We start from the raw sequence: 19,891 nt of genomic DNA on the forward strand, positions 1-19,891 counted from the left end.
TCGTTTATAATTTGATAAAAAAATTTGGATAACTTTTATGTATGAGATTCATTAATTCAGTAACATATTATTTATTCTAGTTAGTTCTGGTAGGAGCTGATAGCTTGACACATAACTAATTCAATGTACCTTATAACTTCATCCCTAATTCAATTTGGTATTTACTTGATAACTCAGTTTTAGTTAGTTGCCTATTCATTCATGCTGATACAATTGATAATTTCGTGAAGCTAGTAGTTCGTTAATTAATTTATCCAATCACATTGATAACTCAATGTTACTCATTGTGATACATTAATCGATACACTTTATTCCATTTTACATACAAACATTCTTGACAACCTTATTGTATCAGATATATCATTTATTAATTTAGCCAAGCATACATTGTATATATGATACATCATACATACAAATGGATTTGATCTATATTGACTGGTACCATCCACACAAACACAATCTCCAATAAATTATTAACAAATGGATAAATGGTACATTATTTTTAAAGATAGATGAAAAATCATGTATTACAAAAATAAACACAATGTTGAAAATTTAACATTTCAAATTGTTGTATTGAAACTTCATGTGCTTATAGTATATTGTAATGTTATACATAGGTAAATGAGGAGAAATCAAAAAACCTGACAATATGTTATCTCAAAATAATGTATTTAATACATAATAGTATCTCCAAGAAAAAGGTTGGTCATTTTTTTTTAGAAAGAAAGTACAAGTTCTTCGATTGTGACCTTCTTGTACACAACGTCCACAATGATTGTGTTTTGATTATATTCTTCTTTTCCTTTGTTTTCCAGCTAGCTTTCTGCACCTAGGTGGAATGATGATTTCTTCCAAAACAAACTCTGGCATTGTCCAATCCTCCCTATCAAGCATTGAAACTATGGAAATTTCATACATGTTTGTAAATACAGTTGGTTTATTGTAATATGAGCAGTAAGAATGTATATCTAAAATTATTTTCTTCTTCAATACAACAATTATGTGTGCATCGTTAAGTTGAAGTCTCCTACAGTAATAAATTATTCTCTCAAAGTCAAACAATGTATCTTCGCCCACCTTCTTAAACTAAATAAATAAATTCACCTGCTTAAGTTAGAAAGTAAGAAATATATAACCATATCAATTAACTCAATTTCATACTCACATCAGCCATACAACAACCTACTACATATACATGATACTCTATATATTGATACATACTTTCATTTTTAACATTTAGAAGTGTTTAGAATCAATAATTCTTCAAATCTCCTCCCTAACGTTTCCTTGTTATAGGATGATGCAACACCCCATATCCAAAAAAGAACAAAATGTAGATTTTCAAAAGTTGCAGGTGCCAGCGACAGAGCCAACTATGGACCGTCAATCGACTCCGTCGATGGGCCAGTCAACTTTCACTCCTAAGTAGTGAACGACAGTCGATCGGTACGAACCATCAGTCAACTTACAGTCCGTCAGTCAAGTTTGTCGATTTGTCTGCTAACTCCCACTTCTCAATCGCAAATGATAGTCGACCAATACAAACCTTTAGTTGAATCCATTGATTGACCAGCTAACTCCCACTTCTCGACTGCGAATGACGGTCGATCAGTACGGACCATCAGTTGACTTATGATCCATCAGTGGAATCCGTTGATTTGCCAGCTGACTTTCAGTTCTCAGTCCCAAACGATGGTCGACTAGTACAGACCGTCAGTCAACTTACGGTTCGTCAATCAACTTTTTATGTGATTCATATAGCTTTTAAGTTAGGGGTCGTTTAGTATTTTCCTTGTTTTTTTGGCCCCTATGCTACGTCTTTTATACCCTAAATCATGAGGTTTTAGTCATTTTAAGCTTAGAAACATAACTAGAATTTAGCTAAATCAAAATCATTAATCTAAACATAGAAAATTATAAGCAAGGGAGAAGAAAAATGTCAAGAACTCTAGCTCAAGACCAAGCTTCCATCATGTCCAACCACGAAATCGAAAGATTTCTCCATGGAATTCGTCACCGGGTATATGGGATTTCACTAGTGGGTTTCTTTCACCCATTAGGTCCCTAGAATTCAGTCAGTTTCTTGTTTCCCTTATAATAAATAGACCTAGGGTTTCTAGAACTTCAGCAGATTATCATGAATTAGTTTGTTGTATGTTTCAAATCAAATTACCATGTTATTACTTAGTTTATTACATGAATTTTAGAGTCTTAGCTATGTATTTCTTTAGTTCTTGAATTACACATTCTAGGTCAGACATATGAGTCATTCAGTTATACATGGCTCAGTTATTAATGCATCATTATCAAATTAATTATTACATTCTCAGTTTGCATGTTCAGTTTTGATCTATCCAATATTACAGATGCTCACTCATAATGTGTTAATCACTTAATTCATTGGTAGTAGCATAGTACCGAGTTGGACTAGGGTTCAGCGTACCCGAATAGTCGAAGAACTACTATTAAGTACGTTGTAAGTCACCTATGTGGCCATTAGTTTAGTGATCACGCCAGCATGCCTCGATACCTTTGGCAGGGTATATTGGTCCCTCTCTATGGGGTGTATACATCGTACTCCACATTTATCTCATGTGGTTATATTATCGGTTATTAGTACCTCTTACTGTTCAATCAGACTCTATTGTATTGACCATATTTACAGTTCAGCCAGTATTCAGTCTCAGTAGGTTATAAGATTGGTCATTGCATCCAAAGAGATCGGCATTTAGTATATCATGTTCAGAATATTATACTTATTTTGTGCTTGTTCAGTTATGTATTATTTCATTGTTACTCTATCCTACATACCTAGTATCTTTCAAGTACTGACGCATATGTGTGCTACATCTTCTCGTGATGTAGGTTCAATTTCTCAATATCCAAATCACACTTAGATGAATTCATGGTCTCCAGTTCACGAGAATCAATGGTCACTACTCATTCTCTGAGGACAATAGGTATAAGATCATTTTAGTATTGTTAGTCTTTTATTTTCAGTTTTGCTAGACTTAGCTGGGGCATGTACTAATATTTCTCAATTAGAGGTTATTTTCAGACATAGTTAGTTTAAGCTTAGTATTGACTTAATATCTTCTTTATATTAAACTCATCAGTTTTCATATATCTAAATCATAGTATATAGATATTTCCCATCTTTAATTTTGATTATTATTTAGCTTTCGTATCAGTTTATATTCTTTAGTATGTTCATGATCATGTCAACAGGGTTATATTGAGAACACTTGTGGTCCTAGCTCCCGTGTTCGTATCTCAAGGGTAGCTCGGGTCATGACAAAGTTGAAAAGAGAGCACTAGGTTGAAGTGTCCTAGGATGTCCGAAAAGCCTCACTAAGTAGACCCTTTCATGGGTGTGAAGTGCACCACATCTAATGAGAATTAGGATACAAAGTGATTTAGGAAAATCCTCATTTTCTTGTTACTCTTATCGTGCATAAGGTATGATATAATTCCATTCTAACTCGACGTCCTACATTTCAAATTATGTCTCCTGGTAGAGCTAATGCCAGGAAAGCAAATAGGGTGACATGACGGTCCAAGAATATGGGATCAAGTTTAACCAACTCCAGGTATGCTCCTCACATGGTTGTTGAGTCTAAGTCTCAAATGAATAATCATGTGAAGTGAAGTTTCTAGCATATAATGTGCTATGAAAAGTTGTAAGTTTTCTGCTAAATTTACTATGACAATGCGATGAATGATAACTATGGGCTTGTATAAGACCTCAGAGAGGTCAAGTACATCATATGACTTGTAGGAGGTGCTCCCGGATATGACAGTGTCACCTATGAAGGGGGTGATGAGGTTTGGCAGGAAAGGGAAGCGCAGTCCTAGATATGTAGGCCCTTACAAGATCTTGAAAAGGGTTGGTAAAGTGGCATATGATTTAGAGTTTCCCTCAAAACTAGCACTAGTGCATCTGGTCTTTCATATCTCACTTTTGAAAAAGTGTGTGGGTGAACCAGCTTCCGTAGTGCCATTAGAGAGTGTGGCTGTGAAATATAGTCTTTCTTATGAGGATGTACCAGTTGATATCCTTGACCGTTTCTTCAGTCAAAGTTTTATGGAGGAGTCAGTCTGTAGAGGGAGCTACTTGAGAAGCAGAAGCAACCATGAAAGGCAAGTATCCTCGCCTCTTTCTTTCTTATTCTACTCCAGCTTGAGGTAATAGTTTCTCTTCAGTTTTTCAGTTATTCATGCATAAATTCTATCTTAGTATCATGTTCCTTCAATTTGTACTTGCAATTCTAGTGTATTTGCATGTTCTTAGAACTCAGTTCAGTTAGAAATTCAGTTCTTGTGTTTAGTTGTAGGAATTGTAGCCCTCTCCCTCCATTTCAACTAGTTTTCTTTGTTTGAGGACGAATGATCCCAAGTGGGAGATAATGTAACACCCCATATCCAAAATAGACCAAAAGCAGATTTTCAAAAGTTGCAGGTTTCAACGACAAAGCAAACTACAGACCGTCAATCGACTTGCAGTCAGTCGACTTACCGTCAGTCGACTCGTCGATAGGCCAATCAACTTTCACTCCTCGGTAATGAACGATGGTCGACCAGTAGGGACCGTCAGTCAACTCTGTTGATTGTCCATGTAACTCCCATTTCTCAATCGGGAACGATGGTCGACTAGTAAGGACCATCACTCGACTTACGATTCATCAGTCGACTTCGTCGATTGGCCAGCTAACTCCCACTTCTCAGTTGCGAACGATGGTCGACCACTACAAACCGTCAGTCGACTTATGGTCCGTCGGTGAACTCTTTCGATTTTCCAACTGACTTTTAGTTCTCAATCTCAAATGATATTCGACTAGTATGGATCGTCAGTCGATTTATGGTCCGTCGGTCTACTCCGTCAGTGATTCCAACAGCTTTTAAGTTAAGGGGTCATTTGGTATTTTCCTTGTTCGTTTGGACCCTAAGCTATGACGTTTAGACCCTAAATTATGATGTTTTAGTCAGTTTAAGTCTAGAAACAAAATTAAAACTTACCTAAGTCCAAATCATTGATCAAAACAAAGAAAATTAAAAGCAAGAGAGGAGAAAATGATCAAGAACCCTAGTTCAAGAATGCAGCAAGTTTCCATCAATGTCAACCCCGAAATGAAAATATTTCTCCATGGAATTCATAACCAGATATGTGGATTTGACTAGTGGGTTCCTTTCACCCATTAGGTCCCTAAAATTTAGTGAGTTTCATGATTCCCGTTTATTTATAAACTCAGGGTTTCTACAACTTCAGCAGATTATCATGAATTAATTAGTTATATGTTCCAAATACGATTACTATATTATTACTTAGTTTATTGCATGAATTTTAGAACCCTAGCTACGTATTTCTTTAGTTCTTCAATTACACATGCTAGGTCAAATATATCAGTCATTCAGTTATACATTCATCAGTTGTTAATGCATCATTATCAAATTTATTGTTGCATCCTCAGTTTGCATGTGCAGTTTTGAGTTATCCAGTATTACAGAAACTTAGTCATAATGTGTTAATCACTTAATTTATTGGGAGTAGCAAAATATCGAGTTTGACTAGGGTTCAGCGTACCCAAATAGTCCCAAAACTATTATCCAAGTAGGTTGTAAGTCGCCTCTGTGGGCATCAGTTTAGTGATCACATCAGCATGCCTCTATACCTTTGGCAGGGTATATTGGGTTCTCTCGATTAAGTTTATACATCATACTCCACATTTAGCTCATGTGGTTTTATTGTCGGTTATTAGTAACTCCCACTGTTCATTCAGACTCTATTGCATTGACCATACCTACAGTTCAGTCAGTATTCAGTCTCAACATGTTAAAAAATTGATCATTGCATCCAGCTAGCTTAGCATTCAGTATATCATGTTCAGAATATTATACTTGTTTTTGTGCTTGTTTATTTCAGCTTTACTCTATCCTACAAACTTAGTACCTTTCAAGTACCGACGCATACGTGCGCTAAATTTTCTCGTGATGTAGGTTAAGGTTTTCAACATCCAGATCATGCTTAAATTGATTTCCGATGTACAATTCAGCAAAATTAGTGGTGAGTCCTCACTCGCTGAGGACAATAGTCATGAGTTTCTTTTTGGTATATTTGGTCCTTTAGTTTCAGTTTTGCTAGACTTAGTAGGGGCCTGTCCCAGCATTTCTAGTCAGGTACAGGCTATTTTCATGCATAGTTAGTTTCAGCTTAGTATTGAGTTAATATATTTTTGTATTAAACTAATCAGTTTTCATATATCTCAGTCATAGTATATGGGTATTCCCCATCTTTTCATTTTAATTATGATTTCGCTTCCGCATTAGTTTATTATCTTTAGTATGCTCATGATCATGCCAGCAGTGTTAGCTTTGGATCACGTGTGGTCCTAGGTCCCGTTTCCACGTCTCGGGGGTAACTCAGGGCGTGACAGATGCTACTTCTCTATTTTTACAGTTTCAAGAACGCAATAGAATTGTAACTTCTTTCAAAAAAAAATCTAATATACGCAGTTGTCGCGCCTCAACAAGGCAACCATTGATATATTCCACTATGTTAAAAGTCATCATTCTCCCCCATTTACTGTTGCATGAACTCCTGGCCACTTTTCTTAACCAGCATCCTCAAGATACATCTTAATTTGATTGTCAACTTTAACAACATTAGCCATCAGCTTATCAAAATCCTATTTTTGATAAGTCTTGGCCATAGAATAGAACGCATCATTTAGTGTGTTTTTGCTTTTCTTAAAGTTTGAATAAATTTTTTTCCGAAGGTGTCATATGCATGCAAAATGAGGAACATTTGGAAAAATAATATTTACACTCTTCCTATAATTTATTTTTTAGAAAAGGACCTAAAACACCCTCATAGTATTGAAAATGGTACAAAATTATCCTCCATCCACCTATTGGCTCCAAAATACCCTTCCCACCAACCTATTGGGTCCAAAATACTCCTGTCATCCACCTTTTGGTTCAAAATTGACCACTTATTCAACGGTTTTATATCTAAACTATTTAAATATTTTTTAAATACGTGGAGCTCAACTATTTGTTATAATTTAACTTTTAGTATAATTTATAAATCAATCCACTGCCCACCCATTACTAATTAAACTCCTCCAAATTAATAAACCCGTCACATTATTAATACAACAACAGAAAAGCTACTGCCAATTGAGCTTCTTTAAAAATTTGATGCGAAAATATCTATAGAAGTAAATTATCATACATTCAAGTGTCTAAATAAAAATTACCGATAAACTTAAAAGTCTGACTATGTTCATCTTAATTATTCGTACGTCTCAATTATGTGATGTTACTTCATATATAACTTTTTTTAAAAATAATATATTAAAGGTTTTAAAACAAATCATAAATATTTATAAAATTATATTTTAAAAAGTGCATGAATTAATTTGGGATGTATTACTTCTTTACCTTTAATCATAAATTTCTAATTCAATCTTCCAACAGAATCATATTGAAAGTCTCCTCCTAAATAAGTGGTTCAACCTAAATCTAATTGGGGTTTCGATTCGGACTTAAATAATTTTGGATGTCATTTTCAGGAATCTATAATTTCATCGTGTTTTAGTAGTGTTTATGCGATTTTGATATTATAATTGAATTGTTAATTGGATGGGTTTTAGTTAGTAATGAGTGAGTAGTGGGTTGGTTTATAAATTATATTAATAAATTAAATTATAATCAATAGTTGAACTCCAAGTATTTTAAAAATATTTAAGGAGTTTAATGTTAGAACAATTAAATAAGTCGTCAATTTTGAACCCAAAGGTGGATGACAATGGTATTTTGGAGCCAATAGGTGGATGAGAATTACATTTTTGAGCCACTAAGTGGATGAAAGGTAATTTTGTATCATTTTCAATACTTCGAGGATATTTTAAGCTTTTTTACGTTTATGTTCTTACTAGATAGTCCAAAGGTATAGTGCTCTAAATAGGATGTAATTTCATCTTTTAACACTATGGTTTTCCTATCATTTATTTTTTAACTAGATAGTCCAAAGGTATAGGGCTCTAATTTAACGCATGATTTATTTTTTTGGAATAATTTCAAAGACCTCCATCCAGGTTTCGTTCTAAACATTCACTTCCCCTGTGGTTTACGATATTATGTCTACGTCCCTTATTTTCATTGTCGTGTAACCATTTTTTAAACGTATTTAAAATAAATACACACACATATATATTTAGTATTAATGTATTTGTGATTTTTTATTTTTTTAAGCATTTGTTAAATGAGTTTTGTTTTATACAATATTTACTAGTATGAACAAATTAATACATATATAGAATGGTAAAATTGTCAAATCTAAATTAATATATATTTATTTTATATAAGTTTAAAGAATGATTACAAGAAAATGAAAATAAGGGAGATAGACGTAATATCGTAAATTACATGGGTGAGTGTTATAGAGAGAAACCTGAAGTGAGGTCTATGAAATATTGAAATTATCCCTTTATTTTATTAAATCAAAGTTATTAAATTTCTTTATAAAATCACGTGACTTACGTAATAACCATTGAATGATTTAACAATTCTTGTTATTGAAAAAAGTAAAATAATTTTTTTACATTTATTTTACAAGTTAAAAATGGAAGATGTGTAGATGGTTTATGTTGATTTTGGTAGTGGTTAAAGAAGAAGGGACAGTGTAATAAATTAAAATGTTGTTTTGACTGATATGGATGAGTTTAATGAAGATAAAACAAATTTGAGATATTTTTATGATATTAAGAACAAGGACATAATATAACAGAGATCAATTTTTGAACTTCTTTTCACTACATAGTAGATAGGTAAATAATGATCCTTTCCCTTTTATTCTATTTATTTGATATATATTCAGCGAACATAGCAATAACTTGCAGAAATAAAAATTAAGATGGTTTGTTTAAAATGAATCAAATTTGCACAAATTGTTGAATTACAACAATAGTTTTTGCTATCCAAGAAAATACTAACAAGATTTTGTGTCATGAATAAAAAATATGCAATTTTTGCCAGCCTTGTTGGCGTTTCACAAATTTAATTGAAATTGTTGATGATTAGAATTTTGACATAACGATGTCACGCATGAATTCTTCTGGTGCTGCAAACATAAAATATAAGTTAGTAGTTGTACATTTGATGGAAAGAAGCTCAATTCTCAATTCATTTGACAGCAAATGGCTGTGAATAATGCAATATGTAAAGGCATTACCTTTACTTCCTGTGAAAAGGTTGAACTGTCCTATAGCCTGTCTAAGAAACATTTCAACTCCACTTACAATGAGTGCTCCAGCAGCCTCCGCATCTTCCAGTAGAGTAGTCCTTCGTGGTGTATATACAGCATCAAACACCACTACATAATCCTTTAAGCTTCCCTACAAATAACCATCAACTTACTTATTTTTTTGTTTGTGAGTGATAGTATAAAGGGGAGTTGAAGTGTTTGAGATACCTCAGGCACAGGTATCCTATCTTTATTTGGATGCATTCCTATAGGTGTTGCATTCGCAAGGATTGCACCTTTCTCTGGCTGAAAAGAAGCTAATTTTTCAAATGGCAGAGCTTCACCACTAACTGCGGCAGCAAGAGCTTTTGCTCTATCAAAATCAATGTCAAAAATCACAATTCGAGCTCCCCTGCTCTTGGCTCCGAATGCAAGAGCTCTTCCTGCACCTCCAGCACCCACCAACACAAACATTTTCCTAGCGAGTGAACAAGGAACTAAAGCTTCTCCATTTGCTATGAAGATGCACCAGTTAACCTTTAATTAGATAAGTGACTAGCTAAAACACAACACACTGAACAAAATGGTGTTATACCTTTCAAAGCATCCTCGATGGCTGTTATAGAAGCCTCACAATCTGTGTTGTAACCAATTAACTTCCCATCGCAAGGCCTCCGTATGATGGTATTTACAGCCCCTATGGACTAATGGAACATCACAAAGGTAAATTATATTAGGTTGAGAAAGCAGAAACTTGATGTATCTCATTAATATAAAAAAGAAATTCTTGAGAGAGAGAAATCCTGGAAAAAGTGTCAAAAAGATCTCTCTAGCCGGTTCCTTCTAATGCAAACCCTAAGCTAGTCGAAACTGTAATAAACATATTTTTGAGGTGTCAGGAGTCTCCTCGATCTCTGAATTTACATTCAGGATCATATAGTGTTTTGATGATCGACAACTTATGTACAAGGAAGAATGAAGTACAAGAACCCAATTCTTAACATATAAGATAAATAAAGATATGGATACAAAAGAACAAAGACTCCGGACAGACAATCCGGCAAAAGCATGTATGTCTCTGTCCCACACAATCGTCTAGGCACTCATTGTGGAAAAAATGGACACTTGCAAGATAAGTGCACAGCCAGATTCAGGGCAATCGAAAGAAACATGCAATATCTTGAGCAAAGGAGTGATCCATAGATGAAGATAAGAGGACCATCAGATCCAAGTTAGGCTGAAGCAAGACCGTGTGTGGAGGTCTTAACACATGAAAAAGAAAAGAAAAATATATCCTCCTACTGAAATCCCATGAAGAGGGAGATTGGGGCAAATAAAAGGAAGTAACCACTCCCAGAAGATGAAGATAAGAAGACCATCAGATGAAGAAATGTCGCAGGTATATGATAGAAGAAACAAGTTCTGAGGTGCATCAGAACTAAAGAATCTGGTTCTCTGATGGTCTGGGCACAAATTAAGAAGAGTTAGCACCAATATGGTTCTACAGTTGTCAATGATTCAGACAAGATGAGAATGAAGAGAAGTTGCAGAAGATAAGGGCCAATATCCATTCAGATAGATGGCTATAGATTTATAGCACGAATTTCTTGAGAACAATGATGAAGGAACTGGTTCTCTATCAGGAACAAAGCTCCCTCCCAGCTTGCATTCAAGCACATGTAAATCAAACGTGCCTATGGAGATTTTTTGAATTCAAACTCCCTACAGATGATCAGTTGTGGAGAATGGGCATTGCAGTCGTATCTAGGTGTTGGTGTTGTAGACAGACACAATGGTGTTTCGGACAGGTACATTTGCTTAAGAAGTATGGAAGGTATTCACATCTGAAGCAGGTTTGCATTTGAACCTGGTTCAAATTCATAAGTAATTAAGGCATGGTGGAATGCGGACTTCTCCTTAAGCTTAAACCTCTCTTTAAAGCTGTACTAACATTGATAGCATGGGAACAATGGAATAGACGAAACAAAAGTATGGGGGAAGAGTAAGCTTCAACAGAGTGGTGCATCAGATCAATAACAATTTATTCTATCTAGCAAAGGTGAACTATCCATGGTTGCATAACATCCCATATCTATGGTCTGATATGATCAAATGTTTGGAAGAATATAAACCTATTTTAAATACAAAAACAGTAGCATGGAAGTCAGGCAGCATGCTCATGAAGGATGGTACAAATGCAACACTGAAGGAGTTTCAAGAGGTAACCCTGGGCCTAGTTCACTTGGCTTCTATTTGAGGGACAGTCAAGAAAATTTGATATATGCCAAGTCCAAGAAATTGAAAGATGCAACAAATGTGGTGGCTGAAGCTAGAGCTATACTGGAAGGCCTTACATATTGAGTATAACAGGAGTTGCACCCCTTGATATTGGAAACTGACTCGCTAATGATGAAGAAGATGGTGAATGGAAGCAGGGAACCACCCTGGTGTATAGTGGTAGAGGTAGATAAGATCAAGAAGATGGGAAGTTTCAATGTGATCATACAACATATCTTTTGATAAGGCAATACACTAGCAAGTCAGTTTTAATTCCTTCTCTGAATTGCCAAGTGTAGGAATGACCGAATGAGAATTTTAAACCTAGAGACAGCACATATTCTTAATCTTAGATACAAGAAAATACAAAGGAGAGAATCCGACGAATAACAGATTTACATATAAGCTGTTCATTACCTGTTATTGACAAATCTTCAATGTGTGGCATTAGCTTAGCGTAATCTATTGAAAGTCTATCAGTACATAGTAATGTTGAATCCAACCGATACCAAGAAACAAGAATCAAGAAGGAGCAGCATACACTAGAAGCAGAAGACAGAAGAACAATGTAGAGGGACTTATTAGAACTGATTTTGCAGTTGATTACCGAATTGTCAACATAATGGTTTGGCTGTGAGATTCTGGTTTCACTTTTTGCTTGAAAGATTCTAAGTACGGCTTAAGTTTCATAGGACCTGGTGAGAGGTTGGAGGTACTACTATATGATAATAGCCGAAGGAGAAAAGAACCACGCGACCTAGAAAAGGCATACGACAAAGTCCCGAGGAAGATTCTACGTTGATTCTTGGAGGCTAGAGGTGTACATGTGGCATACACTAGGACGATTAAGGGCATGTAATATGAAGCCAAGACGAGGGTACGGAGAGTGGGAGGAGACTAGGACCACTTCCTAGTGGTGATGGGTTTGCAACAAGGATCAGATCTTAGACCATTTTTGTTTGCCTTGGTGATGGATGAATTAACACGACATATCCAAGGGACCACACTAATGACGGAGTTAACACTAGACCAGAGGTTTGGAGACAAATTCTGGAGTTCAAAGGGTTCAGGATGAGCAGGACTAAGATTAAGTACTTATACCGTAAGTTTAGTAACATGACCAATGAGGCTGGTTTGGAAGTGAATCTCGATACCTAGGCCATTTACAAAAGAGGAAGTTTCAAATATCTTGCGTCTACAATCCAAGGTAATGGGAAAATTGATTAGGATGTAACACAGTGTACTGTTGCAGGGTAGATGAAATAGAGGGTTGCACCCGGAGTCTTGTATGATAAGAAGGTTCCACCAAGACTTAAAGGTAAGTTCTACTAAGTGGTGGTTAGATCAACTAAGTTATGTTCAGATGTTTAAAATGGCAAATATGAGAATGCTGAGATAGATGTGTAGACATACCAGGAGCAATGTTTTGGACGGCGAAAGGCGATAAAAGGCGACAAGGGTCTGCCTCGCCACAGGGCGAGGCGAACGCTTGAAGTGCGGCACCATTTAATGCCAAAAAATTAAAATATTTAATTGCATATCAAACAATAACATATTAGCAATTTTTTTCAATTTAAAAACTAAAAATAGATAGTACATACTAAAAAAAAAAGCCTAGAACTTGATAGAGAAAAATAGAACAAAAGTCAAAACAAAGGTAAAAGTGACCAAGTCAGAAGAAGAAATATGTATTGGTTAGGCTTTGGAGTCGCCGGAAAAGACACCGGAGGATTCTAGTCGAAAATCCTAAAATTACCTTTAATTTTGAAACCCTAAATTGGTCGTCTTTTTCTAAGAAAATAAAAAGGCGACACCTTTCTAGCCTTTCTCTCCTCTTGCCTCTAGCATTTTGTCATTATGGCATCGCCTTTTTAAGATTGTTTCACCACAAAGCTAAAAGGCGATGAAGGGTCGCCTTGCCTCGCCTCTTGCCATTGGTGACGAGGCGATCGCCTTTCACAACACTAACCAGGAGAGAGAGAATTAGAAACGAGGATATGTTAGACAAGGTGGGAGTGTCCCCGGTAGAGACAAGATGAGGAAGGCGAGGCTAAGGTGGGTCATACATGTGAAGAGAAGGCGCACAGATGCCCCAATGTGGATGTGTGAGAGGTTAACTTTGGTCGGTTTTAGGAGGAGGAGAGGTAGACCGAAGAAGTATTGAGGAGAGGTAATATGGTGCAGATTCAACTTACTGAAGGCATGACCTTAGATAGGAGGTTATCGAGGGCACACTACTGACAGCTCATATACAATGAACACACAAGGAAATTCATTTGTCCTTTTGTTTTCACATTACTTAAATTTCTGATAATTCCTCAAGAGACTTCTATGATTAAACTCAAACTAGAATATTTGTTCTTACCATGAGTCCATAATCAAGAAAATATGCAAGTCTTCGCTGCAGCTAAATTTTTTCATTACTGACATATAAGTTACACTATAGTGCTTCGCCCCAAAACATGTTTTTCAGGACATCAAAGTCTCGATACGTCAACCATTTTGTTCCATATTCCATAAATGAATTAATGATACAGTTGAAAGTAGGGTCGCATACAAACCTCAGCCAATGGATCGACTTCATCACAAAAGCTCACCACTGCTTCCTTGTATGGAATTCCAACACTACAATTCATAATAGTAGGAACACGTAAGGACTCTATATCCAAGATCTCTTAACTAAAATTCAACAATAAATGTGGTAATTTTCTTAGAAACTGATAGCTTAATGACCAGTGCAAATGACATACCTGAAACCAGCAAAGTCGGGACTTGAGTAGACCCTAAAGAACTCCTTAAGATCATCCACAAACATTGGAACATAAATTCCATTATAACCCACATGTCTAAACGTTGGATTATGCAAAATAGGTCCTTTACTATGACCCACTGGTTTAGAAATGAGCCCAAAAACTTTAGTATCATTATCCATCAAATCAACTCCGTAGGCTTGTCTAAGGCTGGCAAGAGAAGGAAGACCAGGCACTGCATTACCATCAAGAGATCCATATAATAGGACACTACCGAATTTTGGGCCCAACAGCTGACTTATGAGACCTCTTTCCCCAACAGAGTAGGCGATAAGCGGCACCTGCAGAGTAGGCAATAAGCAAACACTTTTTCTTTTATTCTGTGTGGATAAGCAGACAGTTTCTGTATCTTTTACGTTATGTTAGTATTACATAACGTGACAGTATTAGTACCTGGCAATGTGAAAGCAAGTGAAACGTTTTCTCTAGTTCTGTAATGTCATTTGCATTTATAACAATTTTGAGGATATCTGCCCCAGTAGATTGCATGGATGCAACAACTTGGCTGAGGTCTTCTTTTGAGGTCACATTGTCCACGAAGCATGATGTAATTAGTTTACAACCACTACTCCAACTCGACTTTTCATTTTTTGCAAACTCACTAGCTATCTGAACAACAATACAATGAGAATAAATTAGGAAAATGTGGCAGTTAAGATAGTTGCTACCACTATGAATCTAATCTGGAAAGACAAAACATACTACAAAACTACAAGTTGGCATAGTTACATACAAAATGACAGTTTCTTACTCATATTAATGCTCAACCACTGACATTAAAATAATATTTGACTTACTTTTTTTTTTTTCTTTTAGTCAGTTTAAAAAAAATGAGATATTTTTTATTAAGTAACAAGTAAACTAGAAAATGTCTATTTTACTTTATAGTCACACAAATTTCTATAATTTATTTTGAATCATAAATTTTTACACGTCTTCATTTTTTCTTTAACTTTATACTGAGTCAAACTACATAAATAAAATCAGACTGAGAGAGTAAAGTACCTTGAGGTCCAACTCAACATAATCAGCTCCCAATTCTTTAGCCAACCGAAGGGCTTCCAATTGTTTGTGGGCATCAGCTTCAAAGTCATTTCTTTCCCATATTGGCCTGAACATCAACATACATAATCACTTGTTGAAATGACTTGATCCTACGTGCTAAAAATATAATTATCTTTATTTTTACGTAATCAAGAGTATTACATCATTATTTTTTCTTTAGTTAAAATATAAATTAATAAAAATGTTTTTTTATCTATACAATAACTAATTTCTACAAGAATGTGCCAAAATTTTTTTTTTAAAAAAAAGCACTTATGTTTTTGGAATTGAGAGAGTATTTTTACATCAATAAATGGCTTTACGTCTTGTGCTCACAATTCACAAATTAATCCAAAAATTCATAGTGACTTTTAAATTTTTTGTTTTATATAAAAAGATTCATCTCAATAAATTTTATGGAAAAAATAAATTAAATAAGTTGAGTTATACAAAAAGAATTCATAATTGAGTATTGAAATATTATCTCCAATTTTGGTGCATTCTGGTTTTCGTTTTTATTGAATTATAGATGCATCCGTTTTTGCTTTTTCACTATTCTGACCTGAAAATGGGAATTATTATTTATTTATTTTTGAAAAAAAAATGAAAGTTGAACCTTGTTTAAGGTCCAAGTCATCCATTAGAATATAATCTTCTATCTAACAAAATAATTTTTTACTATTAATTTCACATACGCCTTAAGAATAAATAAATAAATAATAGCATAATATTACTATTTTATTATTTAACTTAATTAAATTTAATTTTCCTTTATTTGGTTTAAGAGGAAATGGATACGGAAACATAATCTCCACTTTGTTTTCATTCTCATTTAAGATGCCTCGACTCAACAAAATCTTTCCTTTGTTAAAATGATATTCCCACATAATCTCCCTAGTTTTGGTTCTCTCTAATTTTCTATTCTCAAAATTAATGCTCCCTAATTTTATTTTTTATAGCTTTAAATAATAATATAAAAAAATAGTATGAATAATTATTGTTGGATAGAAAAAAATATTTGACTTTATAATTTTAAATTTATAGGTCAGATGTTGAAATTTAAAAGTAATCAAAATCAAAAGTTGGTTCATTTATTTAGATATATTAAAATGAATAAAACAAATAAATTGCAATTGAGAGGATAATTACTGTTCAATGGAGAATATACTTATTCAACTATTCAGGAAATTTTAAATGAACATTATTAAAATTCTAATCATCGAATTTTTAACAAACTTGGTTCTATAAGTGCCAGGGGAGAAGTTATAAAGTAGAAAGTTTAACTTTCTCAATAAAGTAAAATAAAATTACAGACAACTAATTAACCAAACTATTAAAAATATTCCTCCACCTGTAGATGTGCTTTAAAAACAGTTCTATTTTTAATTTTTAATCATATACTGTCCAAATAATAAATAAATGAGGGCGGAAGTTTGGAACTTTCTCTGTGAAAATAACAAGTTTCAAATACTCTCTCCTGACCCTAAAGTATTTTTTTTATTAAAACTTAAAATTAAATTATATTATATTAATTTGACATTTTGTATTATAATTTTAAATATTCAAAATTAAATGAAAAATATTATGAATTATATTTTTTTTACAAATCAATACAATAATTAAATTTTAAATTGTTAATTTTTATCGTTCGATTCTGGAAATTTTTTATAACAACTAAAATGTTATATTTGAAAGTTGGGCGTGGACTTTTCTGATGGATTTTTCTGACAAGTGACATCAACAATTGGTATTTTATTTTTATTTTTTTCCAACATATTCTTAATTTGAACGGAAATTGTGGCCCCTCCCCAAAATAATAGAAAAGAATGTTACTTTGCTTATTTAAAAATAATTTTTTTATAAAGAATTTATTCTCAAAGGAAATACTATTATACCATGCAAATATTTATTTATTTACTTTTTAAATATCTAGTCATATTGAAAACAAGTCAAATAGTAATGTCAAAACATATCAACAAATTAATAAAAAGAATTTGTTCTTGGTGAGATATTAAAAAAAAGTTAAACCAAATTAAAATTAAATCGATATAATATATATAATCTTATTTATAAATAAATAAAACATTAATTATAATCTACTTTCTCAAATATTTTTAGTGAATTTATAAAGTTTTCAATGTTTAGATATATTATTTCAACTTTAGTTTTGGATTCAGATTAGAAGTTAATATCATATTTGTTATAGTTCTTCCTATACAAACTTAACATTCTACTTCGTAAATATTTTCCTTTTATATTTATTTTAATTATAGCCTTTAAATCTTATAAATTTAATGTAATATACTGAAATTAATAAATTCTATTGTCTTTTCAAAGAGTATGTTTTTTTAATGTTTTTAAACTTTAGAGATAGATTAAAAAAAAGAAATACCTGTAAAGAATGAGAATAGGGAGTGGCTTATTTTTGAAGAGAAGTTGAAGATGTTTGTGAGGTTGGAAATTGTGGATAGCATCAAGCCTAATCTCAACACAATCTGCACCTTGTGATTTAGCCTCAACCATTTCATCAATTAATTGATCCACTGATGTCGCCATTAATGGAGCACAAACCATGGCGGAATTCTTCAACAATCCAACACTACCCATTATTTCCCCTTTTAGGAATTAAAACATAATCCACTTTTAGGGATTTATAGTGAAAAAAAATGTTGAATTTGGGAAATTTATTTGTTGTTGAGTAGGTTAGTGAAAGATAGGTAATAGATTTAAGTAATGGAATGGGGGTTGGAGAATCTTGTTTGGAATGGAACCCAACAACTTTGAAAACTAATTAAGATAACAAAAATTGAATCATTTGATTTTTGCATACTGCGCCAATTCCGTAGAAATAGTAGGTGGCTTGCTGCCTCATCGCTGACTATACATTTATTTTTTTAACTACATTTGAATTCTCATAAAAATTATTTTTCCTTCCTTCAAATATTTTTGACGTGGTGGTCAATCTGTTCGCTTAAATATACAATTGATATTCACCACGTGGCTTATATTTGTTCTTATTTTTAACAGTTTTCGTAAATTAAGATTATTAAATATTTATTATATTGTCTAATTTGATTTCTACAAATTTAAATCATACTTAAATAAATTTAAAAAATCATACATTGACCTAAGCTTGAAAATAGTTTCAAGAAATTATTAATTTCTTAATAACTTTTTCATAATATATTTCAAATAAACCTCTAATTATTTATAACACAACTTATAATTAGGGATCCGAGTATCTAACTGAATTCATACTCATCCCCTGCTAGATTGTCTAAATAATAAAGGATTATTATTGGTCATTTAACATACATATTAATATAATTCATTATTATGAATTATGGTATAATATGTATTTCTTATTGAGAATAGTAGTATTAGTTTTGTTAATGGAAATACTAGCAAAACAAAATTTTATCTTTATATTCTCATAGGAAAAATAATAAATATATTCTTAAATTATTGTAATTTTCATATACTTTTAGAATATTAGTGATCATGTCTTTCAAAAATTAGTGTATGTATACCCTTTATATTAACGAGAACAAATATATAAGTATCATAATTTTATTCATCAATCTTATATTTGTTAATTATCAAATTAAACGGATAAGATTATGTCAAATGTCTCTATTTAATTTTCCGATAAAATAAAAGAAATTTATACTCTAATTTTTCGACGGCATAAACATTAATGACCTAAAAATATAACTAAAATATCTGCAAATAATCACAATAATTAAGAGGTATATTTATCATTTTTTCCTATTCTCTCTTCCGCTAATACATTTTCTTTCTCTTTTATTCCGTCATTTCCTATCGCTTTCATTTTTATCTTTTCTTTTGTCATTTTTTTCCCTCTCTTTCTTTCATAATTTTATGTCTCTTTCATTATTGTCTTTTCTTTAGTTATTACTTTCATCTCTTTTCTTTCATAATTTTATCTCTCTTTCATTTTTATTTTTGTTTTATGTTAGTTTTATTTCCTTTTTTTTCATTATTTTCTCTCTTTTTCATTTTTTTTCTTTTCTTCAATCATTTTTGTCCTCTCTTTTTTCTTCTTAAAGTTTCAATTGTTTCAATGATGTTTACATTAAAATAAATAAATAAATATAAATTATACTTATAACAGCGTTTGAATTCAATACATTATATATCTGATATGCATTTTTAAATGCCCATTGTGAATATATAACAAAAATATTTTTCATACAATAATATATTTTAACACGGTTAATAAGAGGGGAAAAATAACAATTGTAATAAAGTTGCACTCAATATATAATAAATATTATAGACATGTTTCATTGCACATGTTAAACGTATAACTAAAACATTTTTAATACAATAAGAGATTTTTGTACCATTGATAAGAGAAAAAATAAACAACAGTTATAATACATTTTGGATTCAATATGTTATACATTATAGATATATTTTTAATGCATGTGGTGAATATATAACTAAAATATTTTTAATATAAATATATTATAAGTATTATATATGAAAT

General features: G+C 32.7%; 1 protein-coding gene across 1 annotated transcript; it reads right to left on the reverse strand.

The window, feature by feature from the left end:
- Positions 1–8,921: 8,921 nt before the first annotated feature.
- LOC101258500 (bifunctional 3-dehydroquinate dehydratase/shikimate dehydrogenase, chloroplastic) lies at positions 8,922–18,326 on the reverse strand. Its single transcript, XM_010328978.4, has 9 exons — positions 17,771–18,326; positions 15,340–15,445; positions 14,728–14,943; positions 14,275–14,615; positions 14,086–14,149; positions 9,843–9,951; positions 9,476–9,762; positions 9,236–9,398; positions 8,922–9,124 (listed from the first exon to the last, which is right to left on the reverse strand). The coding sequence occupies exons 1-9, from the start codon at positions 17,983–17,985 to the stop codon at positions 9,081–9,083; spliced, it is 1,545 nt and encodes a 514-aa protein (XP_010327280.1). The 5' UTR covers positions 17,986–18,326; the 3' UTR covers positions 8,922–9,080.
- Positions 18,327–19,891: the final 1,565 nt, after the last annotated feature.

The sequence above is a fragment of the Solanum lycopersicum genome, chromosome 10, assembly GCF_036512215.1.
Source record: "Solanum lycopersicum chromosome 10, SLM_r2.1".
Lineage (NCBI taxonomy): Eukaryota > Viridiplantae > Streptophyta > Magnoliopsida > Solanales > Solanaceae > Solanum > Solanum lycopersicum.